The sequence below is a fragment of the Meleagris gallopavo genome, chromosome 1, assembly GCF_000146605.3.
Source record: "Meleagris gallopavo isolate NT-WF06-2002-E0010 breed Aviagen turkey brand Nicholas breeding stock chromosome 1, Turkey_5.1, whole genome shotgun sequence".
In the NCBI taxonomy this organism is placed as follows: domain Eukaryota; kingdom Metazoa; phylum Chordata; class Aves; order Galliformes; family Phasianidae; genus Meleagris; species Meleagris gallopavo.
In genome coordinates this window covers 185,805,483-185,832,293 of record NC_015011.2, presented here as the reverse complement: position 1 = coordinate 185,832,293, position 26,811 = coordinate 185,805,483, and the positions used below count along the sequence as shown (strand labels likewise).

Below are 26,811 nucleotides of genomic sequence, written 5' to 3'. Positions count from 1 at the left end.
TTTTACTGTCTTATCTGGAAATAGTTGCATAATAACTGCTTAATGTTGCTGAAAAATGGGAGTTGCTGCTTCAGAAAGCTTCATAAGCATTGGAATAATCACAGAATCACAGAATTGTAGGGGTTGGAAGAGACCTCTAGAGATAATAGAAGTAATAGAGATAATAATGCTGTTCTGCAATTTCATTTTCCTTTATGAGCTTTTTTTTTTTTAAGTCTTTCCAGATATCTAAGTGAACTTCGTGACACACAGTGTATGTTTTCTTCTTTCCTGTTTACTTCTGATGTGTACTTGGTGTCCTGTGTATCTTCTCCTACTGGTTTATAGGGAAATAACAACTCTGGTTGATGGAAGCAATAGTAATGTATGCCGTACCTTCCAGGAAAAAGAAAAAATTGACTTGTCCTTTCATTTTGCTGAGCAGAGCATCTTTGGATAAAGATGCAATGGGGAGCATATCAAGTTATGCATACAAATTTTTATGCCTGTTAGGCTTAGAATTCAGACACTGAAAATGTTTTGGCTCATCTTGTTTGCTTTCGGGAATATCTTCTGTTCCAGCTTGTTCTATTTATCTAATTATCTCATGGGTGAGAGATGGAAGGGGAGGTTATCGTCCACATGAAGGTCGTATCACAATCCAATGGTTTTAATTTTTACCACTTTTTTGTATTAAGAACCTGAAATTGAGCCTGGAGGTCCTTGTGTTTGTTCAGTGTTGTGTGTTATTTCTGGTAAGAGTCTTCAGTAATAATCACTGGTGTATCTGCTTCCTCATGACGTGTTTCCAAATACTTCTAAGATTAACTCCTTTAACTATGAAGATTTCAGGCTGTCTGCTGAAGCTGTAGGTTAAAATTCTGGGATCACACTTTCTTATTAACTTTCATTAAAAAAACAAATCTGTGGAGCTTTGCAGACATGAACGCTCACTTCACATAAGTGAGGTAGATAAGAAGTGCTTTCCACATTTTACAGATGGGGAAATCTGAGCAGTTAACTGACTTGCATGAAGTCATGCGGCAAGTCAGTGGCAGAGCCAAGAATGGAACCTGAGCTATTTCCAGTCCTGTGCTCTAACCACTGCACAGCATCCCTCCTTTAGGTAATTTTATGACATGATGATGTTTGTATTTGGTGTATTCAGTGACTTTGAGAAGAGTATCAAATCAGGTACAAAGTGACTTGCAGTGGACAAGAATCACTGCTTATGAGATTTATTCAGCACCTTTTAGGTATGTAATACAAGGACCAACTGTGTTACAAACACATTTTATTTGGGTTGCTGCCTTCCACTGCTATCTGGCAGAAAAGCTAATGAGGTTAAAAATTCCTAGAGAGTGGGTTCTGTTACTGCATATTTTTTGTTTCTTTTCTCTAAACTGTAAGGGATGCCACAGGAAAAATCTTAGTCTTTCTTCTCTCTCAGATCAATTGCTACTAGCTGGATAGATGGAAGGTAGAAGTCTGCAAAATTCCAATTACTTTTTTGAATGCACCTGAATTACTAATGCCTTAAAATAACCCGAAGGTGCAGTGATTTCACTGACACAAGCAGACACCAGGTGTATTCAGAGATGAAACAAGGCTTTAGTTAAGTGTCACTGTCAGGAGAGACAGCAATTGAATATTCAGTTTTTTTTAATGATGTGAATTACCCAAACCAGTTAATTCTCAGTTACCTCTGTCACAGGCATTGGCAGATTTTCAGATTTAAACACACTGGTTTAGAACTGGGGTGAGACAGACCAGCAAAAAGAGTTAGAGAGAAGATGACATTTCTGAGAAAATTCTCTCAAGTTTCATTCAATTTGTTTACTAGTCAAAACACAAAGCAACATGCAACTGTTGACATTTGGGAACAGAGGGTAGTAATTAATACCTACCCTGTTTTGTGTGTGTTTAAATAATTCCAGTGGACAGTAGTTTCAAACAAATATAGGAAAATAATGTGGAAAACAAACAAAAAGGCTAAGAAGAATAAAGGAAGCTTTTATAAGAGCTGTTTACTGAGATGGTTTGAGGACCATCCCAGCTGTTTGATCAGCTGTTTGCCAGTGATCAGAACTTGAGAAGCAGAACAGATGTATCAGTGTGGAAAAAAATCAGTTTATCCTGCCTGATTGGATTTTTTCCAATTTTTAAGAAGAACCAATAGAATGAGAAGAATGTGAAGCAGCAACAGCAAGCAAGCAGGAGTTGATTAAAGGATAATGTGCTGTGTTTTATTGTCAGATCAGTTTGTTCTGTGCATTCTGAAATAGCATTCATAATAGACAGAGGGTACATACCTGCAGGCAGGGACTCATTTCAGGTGCCTGGCTGTTTGACATGTCCACAAGTATGTTTGGTGTTATTGCCTAAGGCATACAAAAGCTAGTAGATTTTGTATTGCTGCTGTTTATTACAAATGGAACATTATTTAGGGTGCTTATTCTCTACTCACTGTAGGTTACTCTGATTTTGATAACTGCATAATTAAAATAAAATAATAATAATGCCTGGTAAGGTACTTGTGATATAGCCAGGCAGTCTGTGGAAGAAACCAAATGTTGCTGAAAATGAAAATGCATTAAGTCTGTGAAGAATAATGCATTTATGATTTTAGGACTTCATTTTCTTTAGGATTTGCATATGACTGACAGCTACATGTTATCAAACTGTATAGGATTTATAGCTAAGAATCAGGAGATCAGATTCAGGCAGAGGCAGTTTGAAAGTTCTGGTTATGTCTCAGTAGTATTTACTAGTTGTGGATGATCAGTGAGCCAACCTGGTTTAAAAGTTAAGTGCCAAAACTGTGAGGCACTCAAATCTCTCTTACAAGTATTACTCTGACATTTCCGTATATGATTTTGTCTAGAACAGTAAGCTGTGGTTCTAGGCAGTGTGATAAAACAGGGCTGGAGAATAAGGGAGACCTCATCGCTCTCCACAACTCTCAGAAAGGAGGTTACAGTGAGGTGGGCTTGGCCTCTTACATATCTAATGATAGGGTGAGAGGTAACTGCCTTGAGTTGCATGGGGAAGGCTCAGGTTGGATATTAGGAAAGGTTTATTCTCCGAACCGGCTGCTCGAGGTGATGGGTTCACTGGAGGTGTTGGACTGTGTACATGTAGCACTGAGGGATGCAAGTCAGTGAGCATGGTGGTGATGACTCCACAGTTGGACTGGATGATCTTAGTGCTCTTTTCCAACATTAATAGTTCTATGAAGCAGAGCACTTGTCTTGTTCATGGCCAATGGCATGTCCACAAGTTTGGTAATAAGGAGTATGCTTCTGTGCCTCGATACGTTTCCAGCTCTTGAGAATTTCATGATGCTGAGGAACACAAAAAGCATCAAGTTCCGAGATCAGTAGATGGAGAAGAAAAAGTTAGCAGCTTTGTTTGTTTTGGGATTGCAGCTGGTGGTTTTCTTTGCATACTTTTTTAAAGCCATTTGTAGACTGGAGTTGCGTTGAGTCATTACTTACCGTCTGGTGTTTTCCTATGGTAGGAGGCAGTCACTGCTTCAGTGAATTTGTTGCAAGTATTGGGAGATAAGACTGAGTAGAGCAAAAACTGCTTGTATTTAAAGTAGCATACTAACTTTCTGTATTAGACTTAATATAAAAGAAGCATGTTGTATAAGACCAAGATAGTACTAATTTATTTTAAGAACAAAAGGGTAGCTAATACACTTTTCCTTGGGCAGAGAATATATGGATAGTTCTGGTCAACTTAAAAATGAAATAGATAGGTCATCCCAATGATGACCTATCGGGGTAAAACAATACTACTTGGACTCTTCTCAACTCTTCTAACTCTTCTTACTCTTCTATACCTAGGAAGTAACATACAACTAAACCCATCTCCCTTTTCTTTCTCTTGCTTTCTGAAATTGGACAGATCCTTTTTCTGCTACTGTTGATAATGTTGATGATGCCATTCCAAACCTAAATCCTTTCCTTACAAAAACTAATGATGCTGCTCATCTGTCTGTGTCTTCTGATGTTTCTACTTTCACCAGTAGGACACCCACACATGAAATGTTTGTTGGTAAAGTACCGTTTTAAATTAATTACCTATTTCCAAACATTTTATTATTTTGGTTTCTAAAATATATTTGGGGGCTTTTGAGAAACCAAAAAGAGAGTAATGGATGTTGTTTTGTGCTACATTAGAAGTTGATTTAGTAGTTGTGTCATAAAAATAGTGTTAATATCCTTCCTTGATATTAACTGTCATGGTATTCTTGCTGATGATGGAACTTAGTTACAGTTAAAGCAGCTGTTTGAGTTTGTTTCAACACAGGCTCTTACACTTGGGAGTTTTAAGGTAAAATACTGTATGTGTCTGAGAATTAATTTTCTGTTCCTCAGGCTGAAGTGTTTTTTGAATGTTGGAGCTCACTGTGATTTTCTTACGCAGGGGATGTTTTCTGCAACTTTGTTGACATGCAGAACTGATAAAGCCATGGACATTTTGATGCATATTCTATTCATCTCTACTTACTAGGCAATTAACTAAGAAGTCATCACTTAGAAACCGTTAAAACTTAGTTTGGAGGTGATTCAATGTGCTGTCATACCAGAAATCCCTGTCACATGTCTGTTGGTGCAAGTACCTAGTAATTGGATTGCTTGTCAGTATTTTAGCTTTCTGAGGATAAAAAAAAAAAAATATCAGTTAATGATGTGTCAGTTCTGTTCTTAGACTACTTGGTTTGAAGACAGCCTCACTGCACCAAAAGGGCTTTCTTTCTCAGGTTGAACCTCACTAGAACTGATCTCAGAAGAATCCAGACTGTCTTATAAGAAAGAGATTTGATAGCTCTGTTTCTTAACAAGGATAAGACAAAGGATCTCTTTGGAGATGCCACCAGTATTTTGATGAGCTTGTCTTAGTGGGGAAAGGAGAAGCAAGAGTCTCCAGAGCAGAACTCCTGTTGTGAGACTTCTCTCTGGAATTCTCACTGATGTTTAGTTGGTTGAGGCAGTAGTTTGCAAATACTGAGTTGTAACTATGGTGTGATGACTTGGTCTGTTTCTGATCGCTTTTCCCCATGTTTCTAATAAACTGGTATGGCTGCAGGCAAATGCAGAATGACCGTTTGAAATGAAGTAGAGTTATCATTCAGTCAGAGCAGCTTCCTGGCTGTGGTTTGTTCTGCAGTCCTACAGAAAGCTGTGGCAGTGCAGGGCTGTGAATGCACAGCTGGGTGGGTTTGTGGGGCATTCATCATTCACAGCCCAACCCTGACCTGCTGAGGATGGATGGCGTTGTTACATTGCCCTCCCATTCCAACATCTCACTCTTATGAAGTTCTGTCTAGAAGCAGTGTGTGACTTCCTGACATACTGTCCTATAAAAGTAGATGCAGCTCTAACAATAGCACAAACTAGGTGCTGTGATAATGTGAATACGGATTTAAAATAACTCTTTCTGATTCTTTAGATCATTACAATCCATTCACTGAACTAAATCCCTTTGTGGCAACCAAATATGAATCCACTGTTGGGCTGTATCATTATTCTTCAGGTATAAGAAAAATGCCTTGAAACTTTTACACTTTTTTCGAAGGGTGTAAAACATGGCATTTACTGGAAAAAAAAAAAAAAAGAAAGAAAAAAGTGTTTATCTTAGCTGTAATGTTGAAAGTGTTTTTTTTCCCTGTAGTGTTATAGATGATACAAACTCGTTTCTTGTATGTCTTACCTGTATTAATTTTGTTCTGTTGTTTCTGTGTTGTTAGAATATATGTGGATTTATAGACTGACATTAAGTATTTGAATAGCAAATAGAGTGTATCTTGGTTCTCTTTCTGTAACTCTCCCTTCTCCTTTCCTGGCTTTCTCTTTTGTGTGACATGCCTTATCAGACTCTTTTTGTGGTCCTCAAGCTTACCCTAGTGCTTCTCATTTCCGCAATGAGCCTTCTTCTGTAGCTGGTCTCTTTGGAGGTAGGTAACAGGATGGAGCCTCACCTCAAACACCCAAGTTTGAATGTGTCGTGTGCCTGGAATTACTAGGTCTATTATTGGCTACAGAAGTGCCTTACTTACATTGGCTCCAACTTTGATTTCTGTAGCAGTGCTTATGCTAGATGTGCTGTCACAGGTAGCTCATCTTTTTCTGGTTTGTGCTTAAACAAGGCTTTAGTCTGAGAAATGAGTATCTCCCCATTTCAGGATTCCTTCTGTACGTGTTGCTGCATTAATCACCTTCACTGCTTGTGAGACACAGGGATTGGGATGTTCTGAGAACAGAGGTTCACAACATACAGATGGTATCCTCTGCATTACATCTGTCTAATCATTTGTGCAGCAAGGTAATGTCTGCACAGTAACTTGTATTGATGCTATTTCTGTAACGCCTTGCCAGCAGTTAGGTGGGCTTCTGGCTGTGACAGATAATAGTCTAAACCAGGAGGGGGAAGAACTGTTAACACTGCTGCTACGCAAGGCTTAGCAATACCTTCAATTCATGTTTGTGGAAAAGTTGATTCTTAAACACTATGAAGTTATGTTTTGTTTAAAAACACTAAAAATAACCAGCTAGAGTCATACCAGGAGAATGATTTGATCTTTTCACTGAGCCCAATTCAAAAAGTACCAAGTAATGTTTTGTCTTCTGGTTTATCTCGCTTAGCTTCGTATTGCTCGAAACATCTGAGAATATGAGAGTTTGGAAGGTTATCATAGCTTGTACCACTTAAGCCCATTTTTTTAAAGAACAATATGAGTTACACTGTCAGATGTATTGCTATGGGCATGATTTGCAGGACATCCTATCACAGGAATTCTGATATGCAGTTCAGAGTCTCTGAAATGGCTTGTTACAACCTGATGCTGTACTTGTCACAAAGATACTCATTTTGTTTTGTTGTTTATTCACTTCCCTATCTTTTCCCACATTACTGCTTCCCTCATGTCTTTGTATGCTGTTCCAAGTTCTTATTTGATTTGTGCTTAATGGAAAAAATGTATTTTCTTGGTGGATGCTTTTGACTTGAAACTTTCGTCTTCCTTTAAGACAAATAGGAAAGGTGATCCAAATCAGCTCTTCTGTGAAGTTTGAGTACAAGGATTGCACCATGTGATCATTAAGTGTTAGGTGAAATCTCACTTGTTTTAGGAAAACATGAAGACCGAAATGAGCTGTGTCAGCATGCTAAATGTGATCTGACTATTGGGCAGGTCACTGAGGTGTTTTATTATTGAAGTATGCGACCCTTTCTTCTGTTTTTCCATATCATTAAAATTTGTTCAAAATTAGAAAAGCTAATTTTCAACACTTCAAGCATTCTTTGGTTTTTTTTTCTTACTTACATAGGAATAATCATTTCTATAATTGCATGACTTGAGATGTAGATGCATACATCTGCACAGACTTGTGTGTGGTGCTCTGTATGTAACACCAGAAAACATGAGCTTTCGTATCTGAGCCATCAACTTTATTTAGTATTGCTTAAAACTCACCGTGCTCTGCAGTGCAGTAAGGTCTCAGCGTGAAGAGGAAAAAAAGCATCTGGAGAACACTTAATAAAGATCATATTTGCTTTATAGATACATAGCAGGAAACACGTGAAGTAATTAATTTGTGCTCAAAAATAACTGTTTTAAAATGTTAGTATTAGGAATGTGTAATTGAAAGCATGATAGGCATGCTGGGGTAGTGTGGATTTTGCTCTAGCTGTATCTGAGAGCAGCTCAGCTAGTGGAAAGGCGGAGGCAAGTAATTTTGAAACAGATTCTGCATTTCCTGCAAAAGCACAATAATTTTTCCTTAAAAAATTGTAAGTACTTAAAGACAGGGATGGTACGAATAGTGTCAGATTTAGCAATGGAGGAGGATCTTCTGTGGTCTGTTGGCGTTCTTTTGAGACAGAAGCTTTTTTCTTGGGAGGAGTTCAAATTCCAACTCTCTTCCTATGAAAATTCTCCATGTTGGAGTGTAATCTGATCTCTTGAGGTCTTCCTAATCATTCCTTAGTACTGAAATAATCTACATATATGTTGTTTTTTTCCATAAAGAAGGCAAATTAATGAAGAAAACTTCACGCAAGTATTCAACTGCTTTATTTTTTTTCCATGCAGGGTTCACTCCGTCCCCTGTTTCTCAACCACAGCCATCAGCTGGCCTTAATGTTGACTTTGAGTCTGTGTTTGGAAACAAATCTTCTAATGTTGTCCTAGATTCTGGTGGTAAGACATCTACCAAAATAGATGACACATGTCCTCGTAGTCTGTGGTTTAATCATATGACAATGTTCCAGTTGACAAAAGAAAGCAGACTTTAAAGGATCAATAGCAGCATTCTTCATCTATCTTTTTCATACTGTGTAAGGAAAGGCTGCTTCATTATTTCTGTATGTATTCTGAAGAAACATTTAATTCCTTAAATCTTTTCTGCATTGGAACTTCACACTGTGAACAGCGTTATTCATTTTTAAGCGTTATCAACTGAATTGTGTACTGCAGCAATAAGTAGAGTTAAAGTTGCTTCCTAATTTTATTCAATGATGCAAAACATTATTAACACACTCAGTTGCCTATGTGTTGCTTTTTGATGCAGAGATTCATTTCAGGAAATGATCACATAAGGGTGAACCATCAAAAAATATGGTATTAATTTGGATTGTAATCATACTGAGAACCCTTTTCTGAGAATTGGGGAAGTAAATATTCTGGCCTTCTGACATTTAACTTCAGATGTTGGATTGGCTTTGGCCAAACCAGTAAAGTGTTAAAAGCAAACACTTTTTGATACAACTGAAATCATTTAGATATGCTTAATTTTGCTCTTTCATGTTTTGTGGTGGTTGTGGATTTGTTTTATATAAAATAGATGTCACATAGGTTAAATGAGTAGAATAAAATCTCCTTTTTCTGTAGTATCTCCTATATCCAAAGGCATAGTGGTTTTATCTTTTGTGTTCATTGTAGTGTTGCTAGGTTAAATTTTGTTTTAGCCTTTGTGTTGGGCTAGCTGTCTAATTAACTAAATATCACAAAGTTCATGGAAAGCCTAGGATTCAAATCGGTTTCTTTATCATTTCAAGGCTTTGATGAATTAGGCGGTCTCCTAAAACCAACAGTGGCCTCCCAGAACCAGAGTCTTCCAGTTGCCAAAGTACCACCTAACAAGTTAGTGTCAGATGATCTGGATTCATCTTTAGCCAATCTTGTAGGCAGTAAGTATTGAACAACTTACATAAAATACTTAATTCTTAAGTATTATATAAAACACTTTAATTCTGAAGTGAATAGTATTTCAACAGTGTCTTTTTCTACTTTGTGACAGATTTGGGCATTGGAAATGGAACTACTAAAAAGTGAGTATGCCTAATCAAAAATTGAGCTTGTCCTCTTGGTGGTAAAATGTTATGATGAAAGCACAGATTCAAACTTGTCCAGAGCATCATCATGTTACCCTTCAGAGCATGTTTGGGGTGGTGCTTTGATTCTCATCACATGGGATGTAACAAATTAAGAGATGCTTGAAATACTGTAGGTTGAGGAGTAACAACAGTGGCAAGATGCCGTCCTTTATCTGAGTTCTTTCAGGTTGTCTGTATTTCTAGGAAATGAGTTCAGATTATTTCTTTAGGTTGTAGTGATCGTATCACGCATTGTAAATGCTTCATGTGATCCAAGTGCATGCAGAACTACAGTATGTGAGACCACAAACCTCAGGCTTCTGCTTGACCTTTAGAGAAGTGAGTTTTGAAGCAGGGCCTGTTCTAGAAAAGCAGGCATCTGTTCTAGCAGCGAAGTTGAGAATGTGATCAGCAAATTTCATGCTTACTGGGGCAGTCTATTGCCAATTCTGCAGTCACTCTAGCAGAAATCTAGTGTATAGTTGTTCCTAACTAAACTACTTTGACTTCAGTAAAGTAAGCTAGGCTAAGCCATACCAGAGAATCTGAGCTTGAATCAAGCTAAGGTGGCTTTCCCTGGACATAGAATCATAGAATGGCCTGGGTGGAAAAGGACCACAATGATCATCCAGTTCTAACCCCCCTGCTACGTGCAGGGTCGCCAACCAGCAGACCAGGCTGCCCAGAACCACATCCAGCCTGGCTTTGAATGCCTCCATGGATGGGGCATCCACACCTCCTTGGATAACCTGCTCCAGTGCGTCACCACCCTCTGTGTGTTACCTTACCCTCAGACCTTTCTTCAACTCATTCGCTGAATGAGCGTTGGGAAATGAAAGTTTCAAAGAGGAAACGTTGTTCATGTTTTGTAAACGCAAATCGATTACTTTCTAACAATTCTTTTACAAATTTATTTGAAGCGATGTAAATTGGACTCAACCAAGTGAAAAGAAACTAACAGGTGGTTCCAACTGGCAACCCAAGATTGCACCTACAACTGCATGGAATGCTCCAACGCTGGTAAGTCACTTTAAAATATCGTGTTCTGTGTACAGACTGAAAACTGACAAATTTGGAAGTGACAGCTGCAGAAAAGAGGCAGTAGAAAATTGAAATAGTGATCAGTTTGAGATGTGTGCTGCTTGGATTTGTTTTTCTCAGCTGTGCAGTTCTAGTAAATTAGTTTGCAGTGAGATGTGCAAGTTTCGCATAAACTTTGGTGCTACTTGAGCAGTGTGTCATGGCAAGGTAGCTGGATTCATGTTTCAGTGAATTAACATGAAACCATGGACTGATGTATTGGGGGTACTTGATAGTCTAGTTAAGAACAAGTCTGACAGCTGTTCTTTAGGTGTGTCAATGTGTCAAGTGTGTTTACTATTACAACACTTAAGCTGTTCTGGGGGTGAGAATGGGCTGAGATTAATCGTCAGGTACTTCTAATTTATAATGCCCATTGTAGCATGTAGTATTGGCTAGAATTTTGGGTAGCCTGTCAGGTGAGAGTTCTAAACTAATATGTCCAAAATAATAGAAGATATATATGGGTAAGTCTCATGTGGTAATGGACCAGTTTTGCATGTGGATCCTGTTCACCCTTCCACCAGTGACTTGAAGAACTGTACACTGACAGAGCAGGTAACAAGAAGTCCCTGAGGATTAAGTGCATCTGACTCTGTAACCAACTGGGGGAGGTTGAATCCACAGTGCAATAACCAAACATTACGGATTAGGAAAGAGAGTGTCTCTCTGGATCCACCACCTCACCCCTGTGGTGACCAGTGTTACCAGCTCAGAGTCACACAGAAATGTTTGTGGACTTTACTGCAAGGTGTGTAGGTATTGAAGAAACTGATTTCTCGCTTCCTTTAGTGATTGATGGTTTGAGTTTATCTGTGTGCTTTAATCTGTTGAATAACTCATGTCTTGTATATGCATCTTCTTGTGATAAGTCATTATATTTAACAACTTTTATTCTTAGTTGCTGAGACACTTTTCTTCCTGTGAAACTGTTCTGTGAACATAAAAACCCAGAAACAAATAATCTAGAGGAAAATTTGCCTTCCTGTGCTGGTCTATTTATTGTGGAATTACCGCTGCTTGCTAAATAAATATGCTTTTGAAAAGAAGACTTCCTTGTCTTTGGAAAAAGGCATATACCAAATAAATGGACTATGCAAAGCAATTAAGAACATACTAAGGACAGTATCATGGATGTACCTGTCTCAGTAAATGACTTGAATTACAAGAATGCGTTGGGGTAGACATGTAATGTATTTGTGAACTAAAATGCTATCTGTGTATATTCCATTATGTAAGTATTTGCTTCTAATCCAGTGTTATTGCATTATGTAATTGTTCTCCCTGGGAAATACAGAATGGCATGCATTTTCCACAATACGTAAGTGAAACAACCCACAGCCTTTTTGCAATCAACTGGCATGCTGATATTAACCACTGCTGTTGCAGAATCTCATAACCTTCTTGCTATTTACACATTTCTCATTTTAAAATCTTTGGTGTGCCAAAAATTGAGCTTTTCCTAGCATACACAAACTTCATAGGTGTTCTGCAGGCTCTTGATTCGAATGATGGCATGGGAAATACCAAGATTATTTTTCCTTGCTTTAAACTGTACCATTTGCTGCCAGAGAGCTGGGGTGTGTGTCTGTGCTGCCTTCAATGCACTTGGTGAATTTTGAATGAAGATAAGATGTTTGTGTTTGAATAACTGCATGAAACCTCACGGGCTTCTGTTATACTTGGCACTTTATCCACATTTGTGGTAGATCTTGAGTGTTTTTCAGAGGGGAGAGACCAATATGTAATTAATGCTCATGTTAAGAAGGAAAGGCCGTGCTGACGGTTTACAAAGGGCAAGCAACATCCAATGCTTGCTGTCTGAGCAGTGCAGTCTCTTTCATTTCCAAGAGTTGATGTAAGCAGTGATATTGGTCTTTCCCTGAGTTCTGTTTTCATTGCAGGTGGTAGGTCCATTACTGGAGCAGTCAAAAGAAATCTATGTAGCCAATATGTTTAAATAACTTTGAAAGAACAACCAAAGTACCCTGAGAAAACAAGAATGCCTTTCAGAGCAGCCATTCTGGCTGTGTGGATATGCAGTCTAGATATTCTTGACGTGTCCTGATGGCAACTGAAATGCCAGTGGCACTGGCTACCACGTATGAAAAAGGCAGCTGATACTTTTGAACTCAGCTCAGAAACAGCTCTGCTGATGTCCTGTTCTTAACGTTACAATTCATCTGTTTAAATTCATTTAATTTATCTTAATTATGAACATTTCACCGCTTCCCTTTTTTCTGTGTTAATAATCTCCTGTGCATACTGGGAGGTGTGTGTTGTCTGCCTTGTTCTGTGTTAATCCCCATCACAATGGAAAATCAGACTTTTCCTTAAGAGAAAAGGAGGTGGGATGGATAAAACAGCAAGTTAGCTAAATACTAATAAACAATTTATAGCATGGAAAAAAAAAAAACATTTTTGTCCTTATAAGAGTTAATACTCATTTCAAAAGTGGCTGATGAAGCTGTAAAACAAAGACTGGTTTTGTAATGAAGAACTGTCTTCCATGTACTTTAGACTGCCTAAGAGTTATCAGCTGTTTTTTCCATGTATATGGTGCCAGGCTGTTTATATAAATGTAGCTCAGTCCTAGGTTTCCTCTGGCAGCATTCTGCCTCTATCTTCATGGAAGCTACTTTGGGGTGAGGATAGTACAAATGTGCCTGTAAGGTATTAGGGGGATTTCTAACCTATTCAAATTGAGTGCAGTAAGCAGATGAGGGAGAGACAGCGTGAGTTACAGCTCATGTATTCTAAGTAGAGAGAAATCGTTTTGAGGGCTCTGTCTGCCTTTGCATTAGTAAATGATCCTATTGTAGGTTTAGAATTAATTGTTTATCATGTTATCTAGACTTAATTTGAGACAGAGGAAGAGATGAGAAAAATCAGTTGAGTTTCTATTCTAATCAATAGATGTTAGAGTTGTGCTTATACTGAAGCATGGTAGGGAGATTCCCATAACATGTACATCCTGACTAAAAAGAGAATTCCTATAATGTCTACAAAACCAATGGTAACTTGGCCTTTCAGTCTTCAAAAATTCTCTCTTTTAAGATCCCTTGTGTACCACAGCTTCTCATTTTGAAATACGCTTAATGGAATTCTAAGAATTCTGCTTAATGAATATTCCTAGAATCTCTCTATCATATAATGTTCTCTAAACAGAAAGTCAAGAGGATGCCAGTATTCAAAGAGGTTAAAACCAAATACGTGATTATAAATTCATCAAGATGATCTAGAAGCTTTAGCCTAGATATTTTATCTCAAACAATTTGGGTCCATTTTAACACAAGACTGCAAATTCTAATAAGTTTACACACCCTTGCTATCTTCATAATAAGCAAAGTGCTGCAGCATTACCTGTATGCAGCCAATCCCTGCTCACAGCTCACCTCTGTTTTTCCCACTAGGCACCACCTGTAATGGCGTATCCTGCCACAACGCCGACAGGAATGATGGGCTATGGGATGGTAAGTAGCACTTCTGTAACTCCAAATTCAGGTGCTGTGTATGATTTGATCACTCATTGGATAATAGTGATTTTTTTTTTCGGAACTACTTCACCAAAGGCTGAATTTTACCTCCTGGTGAAGCCACACCTTGTGTTCAGTTTTGGGCCCTTCTGGGCAAGAAAGACATTGAGGGCCTATAGGGTGTGCAGAGAAGGGTGATGGAGCCGTGAAGGGTCTAGAGCACAAGTCTTACAGAATCACAGGGTTGGAAGGGACCTCAAGGATCATGAATCTCCAACCCCCTGCCACATGCAGGGCCACCAACCTCCACATTTAATACCAGACCAGGCTGCCCAGGGCCCCATCCAGTCTGGCCTTGAACACCTCCAGGGACGGGGCATCCACAACCTCTCTGGGCAGCTGTTCCAGCACCTCACTGCTCATTTGTGAACAATTTCCCCCTGACATCCAACCTAAATCTTCCCTTCTTCAACTTAAAACCATTTCCCCTTGTTCTGCTGTTATCTACCCTTTCAAAGAGTTGATTCCCATCCTGTTTGTAGGCTCCCTTTAGGTACTGAAAGGCTGCAATGAGGTCACCCCACAGCCTTCTTTTCTTCAGGCTGAACAAGCCCAGCTCCCTCAGCCTGTCTTTGTAGGGGAGGTGCTCCAGTCCCCTGATCATCTTCGTGGCCCTCCTCTGGACCCTCTTCAACAGCTCCCTGTCTTTTTTTGTACTGGGGGCTCCACACTTGGGCTCAGAGGGAACTGGAGTTGTTCAGTCTGGAGAAGAGGAGGCTCTCAGGGGAGAACTTACTGCTCTGTGCAGTTCCTTAAAGAAGGTTGGGTTGAGGTGGGTTTGGCCTCTGCTCCCAGGTAACAGTGGTAGGATGGGAAGGAATGGCCTTCAGTCACGTGTTGCGGTGTCGCTTGAGAATTGCATCTCTTGCTGGCACACCAATTGCAGAAGTTCTTTGGTATAGACCTGGCCTTGGTGCATGTTGCTTTGAATGATTGTTCAAAGTTTTGTTCTTAGCTCAAACTTGAAAATATTTCTGAAATGGTGTTTTAACTGCCTCTGTTCTTCTTCATGTGTACAGGTATATAGCACAGCTTTGAGTGAATGAAAGGGAAGGGAATTTTCCAAAAACTCCTTGATCTATATAGTCAAAATTGGTTTAGTGGTATAATCAAATCAGATTCATAACTTGTATTTAATCAATAAATGAAAAACAAAAATGGCACATCTTATTCTGTGCAAACTCGTTTGTGGTTAAACTACTTGGGTGCTGATTCAAATCTGATCAGTGTAACTTAGCACTGTGATACTGGAAGTGGTTTCCTGGTGACTTTGATTCAGCACTTAGGGAAGGTAACATCTTCAGAAAGTAATCTTGTGTAAAGCAGCATTGATTGTGGTGTTAAAAGGCTGATAGGGAATGTAAACTAGAATTAATAATGGCTATGGTTCTATTGTTATGGGTTGCTGTTACTTGTTAGACATGCAGAGTGTGAGCAGATGGATGAGGTGGGTTATCAGAGTGATGTTTGGCGTTGTAACATCCTGAAAGTCATCCTGACTCTTTCATACTTTTCCAGGATCCCTAGCAGTAAGTTTTGACTTGTTTTACAACCTGCTTTTTAGTTTTACTTAAAAGCGTAGCTCTTAATGTGGCCATTTCTAAGCAGAGATTTAGGAGCCATTTTTTGTCAGTGAGGGCATCCTGGACAGGCATTTTTGTTGGTACTGCAGCTGACCTCAGCATTCCCTGGCTACTTTTTTCCTTTGTCTTCGCTGCATCAGAAATTATTCTAAATCTTTGTTAAGGTATTTTTCAAAGGGTCAGTTTTTCCTGAACGGGTTTGCCAAGTGGATGCCTTCCTAGTTAGAGTGATGGGTGGAGTACTAATATTTGTCAAGGAAAAGTAACTTGGATGGGATGAGTTCAATAGCACCAATACTGGATATTCATGCAAAGCTGAGCGGAATGCCAGAAGCAACAGCAGCGGAGATAAGAGTCCAAGCAAAATAAAACTTGACTTTAAGACCATTGATATATGTTAAATTGTTAATTTAGCTCAGCCAGCGTTGTAGAACACTTCAGGCTTGGATTAACATTAATTTTATGTGTAGTTTTCAGTTTTGTTTTCTTAAACTCCACCAGCTCACCAGCAGTGGAAGCTCTGAAAAGGTTCTTCGTACTTCTGGAGGCACAGACAAGCTCTGTTGTCAGACCTCAGTGTTAGTGGCAGGATGACCAGCACAAAAGCTTGTTTTTAAATGAGCATTTCAGTGTTTTTCATCTTTGCTACAAGAGATGAGCTCAGTTCTTACTGTGACTATTCCTTAAGCATGCACTAATGTTCCTTTCTAGTAACCTGTACTTGCAGAATACCATAGAAATGTTTTGACTGTGTATATCAAATAGGGCCAAGGCCTTTCATGCGTTGCTCTTTTCCTTTCTGTCCTTAAGAACTTGAAATGTATTAATGCTAGATGTGATTTAATGTTGTGTGGATTGTTTTCTAGCCATCACAGATGGGAGGTATACCAGTAATGACACAGCCAACGTTAATATACAGCCAGCCAGTTATGAGACCACCAAATCCTTTTGGCCCTGTACCGGGAGCACAGGTGTGTATGCTCAAAAACTGTTACCAAGGAGAAACTACAGCTGGATCAATTGCTCTCAAGGTGTTTAATAACTTGTATTGGGAAGTACATTGCACAAGCACATCGGTTCATGTAAGGATTGCTTCCTAGCTTCTGAAATCCAGGTTGATGGCATAAAGTTTGTTTTTACAAAAGCAAAGACGGAATCATAGAACCATAGATAATATCTTTAACTGTTGTTCCCCTGGGGGATATGACTGAGGGTTTCCTTCATTTACAGTGTTGTCAGGATATCCAGTAGCTGTACAAACAGCTGGACTCTGACAAAAATGGTGAGGGAAACAAACTTTGAACACTTCCACGCTCTTTTCAGAAAATAGTTGATATAATTGAGAATTTGAGGTATAGTGTAGCTAAAGGTGCATCCAAGTTTAGCTGGCAGACTGGAACTTCAGTATTAATGCTGCATGTTCGTTCTTGCCAGACAAATGTTTCTCGAAGTTCATGCTGTCCTTCATGATGCTATTTAAAAAAAAAAGCAGTAATGTGACAGTATTTTGATCTGACTATGAAGAGATCTCTTTGTAGGTGGCTGTTTAAAAGCATGAATTTATTACTTCCTTACTTTAGGTGCAGTTCATGTACTTGTGTATCAGTGCAAGTGTACAGGAGTGCGTGTGTTCTGGGAGCTATCAAGCGTGGAGGAAAAAGAACTCAGCAGTAGGTTGGAATGGAAAAGAGCCTCCTTTCACTGCTGTAGTCTGATCCTTAACAGGAGTTCCATGCTTCGTGTGGGCTGTGTCTATCTTCTCATTTTAGATCTTTGTGGATATATAGAGGTAGATACACATATCAAAGGTTTTATCTGAAAAAGACATTGTTTCTTGAGAAATGCAGCTTTCAATTGACTTTCTTATGGACTTCTGAGAGCTGATTTGCACGTTCCCTGTCACTTCAGGCAAGTGAACGTAGGTAACTTTTACATGGGGTGTTATACTATCTTATGGAAAGGATGAGCTTGACACTTGATAGAGAGCAAGTCAAATAAATACAGACAAGAATCTTCCTCAATTCTGAAAACATCAATGAGGAAATACTCCTTTAAAAAAAAATGTGGCTGCCTAATTCAGTTATAAACAAGTAGATCTGAATTGCTGTGTTGAGCCTTCCTGCTTCATTTGACATTGCAGGGTTGGTCTAGGTTGAATCTCAGCTGGCTGTCATAACAGGGAAAAGAGAAATTAATCACAAGTGAGGTGTGTAGAGCTGTATTTATTGTGCTTATCTGAGAACATTTGGTTCCTGCAAGGATTAATTTGACTGAAGACACCCCCTTTGAATCAGCACTTACTGTATGCTTGGGAAGGATTTTCCCTGAAATTTGCAGGCGTTGAATGCAACTTCAGGTGTGAAACTCTGGGAACTCTTTACCTTTGGTGGGAGCAGTGAGAGTTGATGGCTGCTGGAGGTGAGACTTGGGGCCTGATCCAGCAGTGTATGTTGTGTTTCAAATGACAAACTCTCTAAGTGGGAAAGATGGCTACCTTCAGTTCTAGACCTGTTGGCACTAGAAAAAAATGGGTGACCTGTGCTGTTAGCATTGAGCTCCTCTCCTAAAAACTGCCATGGTATGTTCTTGTTCTCCAGCATGTTTATAAGCAGAAGAGATGGATGCAATGTAGTTAGACATGGGTTTGTATGCATTACACTGCTTTTGGGCTTCCATTTTAATTCTGAGAGGAGTCTCATTACAATAAGTATTTGACTGAAGTTGGCTGGGGCATCCAGGGAGTACCGTGGTCAAGCTTTTTTCCCCTAGTATTTAATGTGAACAGGCTTCCTGAAATTCTGTCTCTATTTCTGGTTACTTGCTGATGTTGCTAATGGCAGAGCATCAAATCTACCAATCTTCCACACTGCTTTCAAACTGGGATGCTGCTTTGGACTTGATTTGGAAAATCTCCAATTAGTACCAATTGAACAGGATTTTTTTAATACGTAATGTCCTCTTCATGGTCAAATACTATGAAGAATGTGTCATGAAGTCAAGTTGCAATGGGCATGCCTTGAAGTTATGGCTCTATTTGGCTTAGTAGCCTGATTCAAATCCTGGAGAGTGGTGGGGTGTGAGCTATAGCTTTCCAAGGGGAAGAACTGGGTTTGAGAGGAGAGCTGCTGACATCCTGAAACTGCTTCTCAAGCACTTCCATTCTGTCTCATGGCTCTTCCATAATGTGTTTATGGGGACTGGACCAGAGTGCCTCACTTTTATCAGGGCTTCAGGAGGGACGTAAAGATTTCAATCCCAACAGCGTTAATCCTGAAAGAACTCCTCCACCCTGTATGCTTTCCAAGATATTGTGAAAAATATCAACTTGCAATATTTACGCTCTGGGCAGAACTGCAGTCCATTCCATAAATGTGTTCCCTGTCACACGTAGGTGGGCAGATGTTCTTGTTTCCAAAGGAAATGGGCCTTCCATGGAGTGGTTTTGCAGTGGGTATCGTGTGCAAGTACACATAGGTTGTTTGCAGCTCAGTTCCAAGTCAGCTGTTAAAGTGGTGGGATCAGAGATGGAGAAGGCTGACTCTCTGGAACTGCAAAAACATGCAGGTTCTGCGGGTGGAGGGCAAACATCACTTAAAGCACAGTGTACAACTGGGAAAGCACTAACAAAAAGGACAAAAGACTTAAAGAAATGAGAAAATAGCAGATATTCTTACAGATTGGGGGTTATTAGCCTCTTCCAGCAGCAGCTGCTGAAAAGCCAATACCTGTGCTTGTAAATTATGTACCTATATGGCTGAATTTGTAGGTGGTGCTTTAAATACATGGCTCTGTGATTTAATTTTGCAGTGGTTTCAGGTTCCAGTTCTCACTTAAAGGATGGCAATTGACAAACTCTCACTGTTATCTCTGCCACCAGAACATACCCTGTGTTCTCCTTCCAGCCCTTGTATTAAGAACAATCCATTAGCTGCTGTCCATCTTCTTAGGAATATTGCATTTTGAGGGAAGAGATGCTGAGAGCTCTTTCTCCTGCAGGAAGATACCTGGAGAGCTGCCACGCTCCGACCAGGCCCTTAGCCTTCTCTGCCTGCCAGTTCACAGCTCTACCAGTAAAGCAGAGAGAGAGAGCTAACCTATCCCACAGCATCAGGCTTAATGTTTTGAATCTTTTGAAGAAAACTGCTGTGAAAGTGCAAGTTTATTGGCTTATTTGGTAACTGGCACTTGAAGTTTCCTTTCTGGAGAGGCGCATCCAGCTTTTTCCTGCATTACACCAACCACAGAAGAGGCTTTCTGTTTTCCATATGACCAAACTCCTTGTTTTAATAGTTGATTTCTGCCAAGTTTGCCTCAGCTCCCCCTTGTCCTTTCATTACACGTTCAGCTTTCATATTCTGTCATTGAGACCTTTTTTCTTTTTCTTACCCTGTCTCTGTCGTCTTTCCTACTAGCTGTCTGCAGCATCCAGCCCTTCCAGTCAGAGTCCTCACAGAGCCTCAGGAAAGGACCCTTTTGCAGAGCTCTCTCTCCAGGATTTCTTGTAGAACAACTTAGGTATTGTCCATTATTCTGGGGAGATGCTGGTTTTGTGATGTACAACGAAGATGAAAGTTCTAATCAGAGTTTTATTTCTTAAAAACACTTATAGATACGTTAATAAAAACCAGTCATGTTGAATTGGAAGCACTGTGGAAGTGACTTGGGAACTTGGTGCACTTGACAGCTTAAAGACCTGATCAAGTCAAGCAGTGTTTTGCTTCAGTTTGGAAATAGTTTGCTAGCTCCCCTCTGCAGTGCAAGAGCCAGGGCACACAGGGCTTTGTGTTGCAGCTAGGGAGAAGGAACTGGTTCCACCTGGTGTTTTCCATTTCATCAGGAACGTGTTTGTTATTCAGTGCTAGCAGCAAACACCACCCTGCTCCCAGCAGCCTGCTCATGCACTTCACCAGATGCCCAGCAGTGCAGAATGAGGTGCTTGGCTTGTCTGTGCGGGGGTTCAATTCTGGTGCAGCTGCTCAATGGAATTTTTCTTCTGCTCCTGTTCGTGTTGGGGTGGGTGGGAGTAATATGATGAGTGAGAACGTGGATCATTCTAGAAGACACAAAGAGAAGGCCTTTGTCATACAGAGCGTTCTGCTTTTCTTTGGGTGCTTCCTCTGGACCCAGCTGAAACGTGGCCATGGGCTCCCTGTGCAGCCACACTGATCTGTGTTACTGTGCTGCTGCTGGCAGTATTGCATGGAGTTGTTTGGTTGGACAGAATGGCTTAATTAAAGCAGATGTAGGTGGAAAAAGAAAAAAACATCCTGATGGCTTTTTTCTTTTTGTGAACTTATTTCTGTTCAAAACTTCAGACCTGTGGGGATCTTGGGCGTTTGAAGAATGGAAATGTTTGAAGAAAGCACGATTTATAGTGAAATCCTACTTCTGGTTGTGCTGGATGTTAACATGAAGGTTTTTAATCTTTCCAGATTCAGTTTATGTAACTGTTAGATGGAAGAGAAAAGAACGTTTCCAAATAGATGTGCTCACCAGTAAGCCCCCATTTCCAGGAAAAAACAAAACAACTTCAGTCTGTCAAGCTCTCCTCTTCCACTGAATAACGCAGTGACATGAAGACCAATGAAGGAACCTGGGACAACTCCATAGGAAAGCATCAGCATCCGAGGCAAAGCCAAGGCTTGCCATGAGTCGAGGCTAAGATCCTGGTTTTGTCCTGGTGACTAACAGGTCGATACTTTCAGCTTCTAATAATACCCGTAATCATAACGTACAAAGAGAAGCCTGTATTCTGGAAATTGCAATTGGTGTTTGGAAGTGCAGTGTGGAACGGAGACGTGTCCTTTACCGTAACGCAAAACAAGACTCTGTGGGGAGGGGAGGGTCCAATCCTAACTCTTAATTCTGCAGTTACCTTTTCTTCAGTCCTCACAAACGTAGGCACAGCAGTAATGGAAATTAACTTTTTTAAAAAATTATATATTCAGTTTGCAGTAGACATTCCTTATGTATTATTGTTTGTATTTATTTATGATTATCAATTTAACATTAATATTGTATCAAAAAAAAACTCCTTATGAAAATGAGTATGGATGTATACAGTATGTCTGATTTTTATCCACAAAGAATGAATCTGATTCAGAATGCTTTTCAGCTGACATACAGAGCACTAAATATTTTAAAGATCTGAATCTAATGAATTCTCAGCATATATGGGAATTAGGGAGGAGCTGTAAAATGCATTAATCCTTATAGTCAATTCTGTGCCTAGGATTTTGCAAGGGAACAGTTAACTGACTAGAAGAAGCACTACATTTTTAATTCAGCATTAGTGCGTTGGGAAGGAACTTTATTGCTTTGTGCTTGGCATGTCATTATTTTTACATTTGACATTATAAGGCCTTTCCAAAATGAATGTGAGGAATTGCTTTCACTTTAAGACTTTCCTTCTTCTCTGTAAAAATTGAGGTGTTGCGTGTCGGGGTGGGGGGAAGCCTTTTCGTTTGGAGAGTGCCATGTTTCTATCACATACCTTTTCAAAGCAAAAAGGGGAAGCAGCCTCCTGACAGACATGGAGTTGGAATTTAGTTAATGAAGAATTTAAGTAGCGCTGTTGATCGGTGCTTTGTGTAAATACATCATAACTTCTGGGTAGAGGGGGGCCTTCAGAAGGATAGTCAGTGATATGAAAGCAATTCTGTACATGAGTTAAGCATACTTGCTGCATTGTCTCTGCAGATTCTATTTTTGTTTAAAATATTAAAATGTACGTTAGCAAAAATGGGTGGATTTTCAAATAAAATGCAGCTTCCACAGAATTTTGTTACGGTATGAACGTCTGAGGTGCTTTTCTTTTGCTGCTTGAAAATGTGCACTGATAATTGCATTGTTTACTTAATAAAATACCAAATGTATTTGATATGTGCATACTGTATTGCAGGAGGAGGATGACAGTGGTTCCAGTCTGTTTTGTTGACTGAGGTAGATCTGCTTTCATAGTTCTTGGATCTCTGATCCCTCTGGAGATCCTGTGTGGGGCTGTGGACCCGAGGTTGGAAATGATGCTGGTTTTGCTGTGCTGTGGGGATGATGTCCTGCTAGCCTTTCCTGTTGACTCATAGTTGCTGTTAGTGAGCACAGATGCTGTCCAAGTTGCACCTTCCTGATGGAGGCTTTGCTACTAAATGTTGCTTACAGTTTACTCTTCAGGTCAAACTAAACTGGATTGACAAATCTCTGATTAGTTTCCCGTTTAACTTGGTCCAGATGAATGTTTGCTTTCAGTATTGCTGGAATAACACTCGGTTGTATCTTAAGTGAAAAAGCATAGCTCAGACATGCTATTGAATTACTGTGCGTTTTCAGTGATGAGGGAATAAATGTGGCTTCAGTCCAACTCCTGCCTACTTCAGGGCTAGCCAGCACTCAGAGTTACTGCAGGCATTGTCCCGATGCCTCTTGAACACTAACAGGCATGGGGCATCCACCACCCCTCTGAACATCAGGCTGCAGTGTTTGGCACTCTAACCCCTTTTGGTCACATGCAATAAATTGATGCTGACAGTACCTCGGGAAATTTCTACGGCTGGCTTGTATGTGAGTGTCTGTGACATCAGGTGCTCTATCCAAAGCAGCCTGTTGGGCTTCTAGCTGCCAAACAGCACCTCAGCAAGGAGCACCTGGTGAAAACCTTCATCTCTTGTTGAATGAAAAGTACGTGTCTTCAGAGCTGGTAGAAATATTAGAGAGATGTAAATGAATTGCAGTCTGAAGGCCATGACATGATTGAGATAAAGATTGTGGCAGAAAAAAAGAGAATGAGGTGCAAAAGCACTGTGAGAGATGGTATATGCTGATGGGATGGGAGGCTGACAAGATAACGTGATGGGTAGAGGGGAAATGTGCTGAGTGCAGAAGAAGAATCAATGTTAATAAGATCATATGTAAATAAGAGCTTTCTTCTTGGTCTGTTGGCACTCTTCTGACTTGACCTTTGTAGCTTTTGCATGCTGCAGGGGGGAGAGCAGGAAACAGCTCTGACATCTTCCACTGAACTTGCCCAGCAAGGAAATGCTGTGAATTCCCGATGAAACATCCGATGTTATCTTGTGTAAAAACTGGAGTTAGAAAGGAATGTGTGATGTCCTGGCTTGGGCAGGAGTGAGGTGAGAGCCCCATACAGGCTGCTCTGGAGCTGTTACTGTCACTGCCACCCTCCCTGGCTGAGGAAATGCTCCATCATTTCACCTGTGGGAGGTGACTTACTCAAGGTAACAAATCAGTCTGTGTCTTAGATAACATATTTCTTGCTTTTCTTGCTTCTCTGTTGATGAAATTTCCTGAAGCAAAGATTGGGAAGCCAACGAACGGCCAGACAACCTCCTTAAAAGTTGTTGTGGAAGCTGATAATGCCAATGAAAATGTGTTGAATGCAAGCATATATTTGTAGTTCTGTGGTTGTGGTGTATGAGGAGAACGGAGGTTTTATCTTCATGTTGTAGATCTCTGCTTCATTCACAGTGTGTCTGCTGAACTTTCTCCATGCCAGCTACAGCAATTGCTCCAGTATTGTTTTTGCCAAAAAGCGTGATTGGATACAATTGTAGCTGCTTACTACTCTACAGTGATAAGAAGTGAAGAAAAGGTGAGCACCCTGCCAAATCCCAGCTTCCCAGGGCTCAGGGAGCAGTTCTGTGTGTCAGCTGTAGGAGCACTTGCTGGTATCCTGCACCATGCGCTGTCCCAGAACGGCATCCAGTGCCTGAGATACGCTGCAGAGCACAAGCTCTGGAACACAGAGTTGCAAAGAAACATCCTTACTCATACAGTGGATTCAAAACCCAAAGGAAAGTCTTTCAGAGGACCACTCAGCACTGAACCATCAGAGGCTTGTGATGCTAACGCTATTAGTTTCTCTTGCCTGTCACTACAGTGTAATTTTTCAGTCCATTAGCTTCTGCCTTGATCTTATTCTGGCAAGCTCCTTTTAGCCTGCAGGAGCAGTGTGTGTAAAAAAACCCTTTCTCCCAGAAAGCAAACATGAGAAGAGTGCTGCAGAGCAAGTCCTCTGCCCTCATTTCTCAATATGTGCAGGTCTGCACCTGCAGAGAGATCACTGTTACATAACCTCGCTGCATCAAAGGCTGCAAACCTCCCAGCAAACCAGGGGAGAGCTCTTGCATACACAGCCAGACTACAGAGCAGTGTAATCCAGTTGCTTTCCCCTATAGGGAAGTTGCTCAGAGAGGGTTCAACACAGCATGAATACAGATGAGCAATATACACCACTCTGTTTTGCTTTTTTAGGCAGGTGGTTGATTTAGCTCTAGCTCATTTACCACATGCTCACATGCGGCTTGGGCCGTGCCTGTGTTTCTTTGACTTAACTTTGAATTTCCAGTGAACACTTGGTAGGTTTTTCCTGTTAAAACTCCCCTGTGTTCTTAGTTACGTGGCAGCTAAAAACAAGTCCAGCTTAACAGAGGCTTTCATTTTGTTACCGTTGTGGGCATGTGGATGCTTTTCTGTATCTTGTAGCCCAGTGAGTGTCCTATGCTTGTCCTGGGCAGCAGAACCACAGTAAAAAAACAAAAATTCTTTCTGAATGATGGGAATTTAAAGGTAACCACGCTGTCAAAGGATACTGATCTCTGTTGGCCTATGGTTCACCAAGTGTTGACCAATGCTCCCAGGTCCATTTCTCAGCACAGCTTTCCAGCCACTCTGCCCTAAGCCTGTAGCATTGCTTGGGATTGTTGCAGTCAAAGTGTAGCACTTGATCTTGTTGAGCTTCATCCCTTTGGCCTCAGCCTAGTGATCCAGCCTGCCCAGATCCCTCTCGTACCCAAGCAGATCAACATTTCTTCCCAGCTTGGTGTCATCTGCAAACCTACCGAGGGTGCACTCAATTCCCTCATCAAGGTCCTCAATATAAGATACTGAAGAGGACAGGCCTCAGTACTGACACTTGGGGATCACCAGATGGGTGTAACTCCGCTCACCATCAGGATCCAGCCCTTCAGCCAGTTCTTTACCCAGCAAAGAGCACATCAGCCCAAGTCCTGGGGATGCCACCTTCTCTAGCAGAATACTGTGGGAGACAAAGTCAAAAGGCTTTGCTGAAGTCTGGGTAGATCATGTCGACACCTTTTCCTCATCCACCAGTTGAATCACCTGATCCCAGAAGGAGATCAGGGTGGTCAGGCATGACCTGCCTTTCATGAACCCATGCTGTCTGTCCTGCACCTGCTGTATGATCTCACTCAAAATGACCTGTAAATGCTCTTTTGCTAAAAGCCTAGCTGTTTCCTGTGTAAAAGCCTCACTGGCTTTAAATGCAAAGCCTATAGAAATCAAGGGAATGTGAGACACTTCACTGAAGATGCTTGCATCTGGCTTGTGCAGTCTGCTTGTGGATTATGTCCTAATTAACATGTTTCAGATTTCTTTTTAACTCCCTCTCACCCACGCAGGCATTTATGATTAAAACCTAAGCAATGATTTCAAGATGCAAAGGTATTTTTTTCTGAGGTACAATTTGATGTTGTCTTGCAGAGTGCAGTGGATTATGGACAGAAGCACAGAGGTAAGCCTTACATTAATGTAAATGCCCTTTGGGGTGCAATGGGAAGAAGGCAAGGCCTTTTTTTTTTTTTTAACAGCAAAGCTGTTCAACATAAGCCACATTCTAATTCTGTGACTAAAGGAAAAGCCAGACTAACCACTGAGCAGAACTAATCTCTCTTTCAAATAAGCCGTCTCCTACAGCTTGCACTTCAATCAAAGAAAGCCACTGCAGCCAAGGGGAGCCTTCTGTTGGGCTGGAAACATGAGCACCTTGCAAGCATGGATCCACATTCTCTGGCTGCATCAATATTAGGGGTCACCTCAGTCTTTGCAGTAACTCAGTTACAGCATAGACTCGTCCAAACTCATCTAAGTGTTCGCTAAGCAATTCAAGGGAGATTCAGTCTGAGATGAAGGCTCCTGTGTTTCTATGCTTCTTTGAGAGCCAGGTTTCTGAGGAGCTGGTAGTCAGTTCCAAGCACCTTCGGCTCAAGGAAACACCTGCTGGGCATAAAGGAAAGGATGAAAAATGGTTGCACTGAAGCACGGGATAAAGTGAGACACTGCAATGCTATTTGCCCTGTGGAGAAGTCAGTGCATTGTGTGCAGGACACGCAGAATAGGGAAAAATTCAGTGAATCAGTGTGCCAAGATACATTTAACAAACACCAGGCCCACAACAAAGATGAAGGCTTGCACAATATACTTGGCTAATTAAAAAA

At 40.6% G+C, this 26,811-nt stretch overlaps 1 protein-coding gene across 3 annotated transcripts in view; it reads left to right on the top strand.

The window, feature by feature from the left end:
* The window catches only part of PICALM (phosphatidylinositol binding clathrin assembly protein), a 63,560-nt gene extending 41,123 nt beyond the window's left edge, over positions 1 to 22,437 (top strand). Inside the window, exons 13-21 of one of the 3 annotated variants that reach the window (XM_010706174.3) lie at positions 8,081 to 8,188; positions 9,046 to 9,177; positions 9,288 to 9,318; positions 10,284 to 10,383; positions 11,741 to 11,764; positions 13,857 to 13,916; positions 16,429 to 16,533; positions 19,975 to 20,077; positions 20,995 to 22,437. In XM_010706174.3, the coding sequence (XP_010704476.1) occupies positions 8,081 to 8,188; positions 9,046 to 9,177; positions 9,288 to 9,318; positions 10,284 to 10,383; positions 11,741 to 11,764; positions 13,857 to 13,916; positions 16,429 to 16,533; positions 19,975 to 20,067 (653 nt within the window). In that variant the 3' untranslated portion in view covers positions 20,068 to 20,077; positions 20,995 to 22,437. The remainder of the gene's footprint in view (positions 1 to 8,080; positions 8,189 to 9,045; positions 9,178 to 9,287; positions 9,319 to 10,283; positions 10,384 to 11,740; positions 11,765 to 13,856; positions 13,917 to 16,428; positions 16,534 to 19,974; positions 20,078 to 20,994) is intronic. The other 2 variants (XM_010706175.3, XM_010706176.3) reach the window with 2 other exon arrangements.
* Positions 22,438 to 26,811: the final 4,374 nt, after the last annotated feature.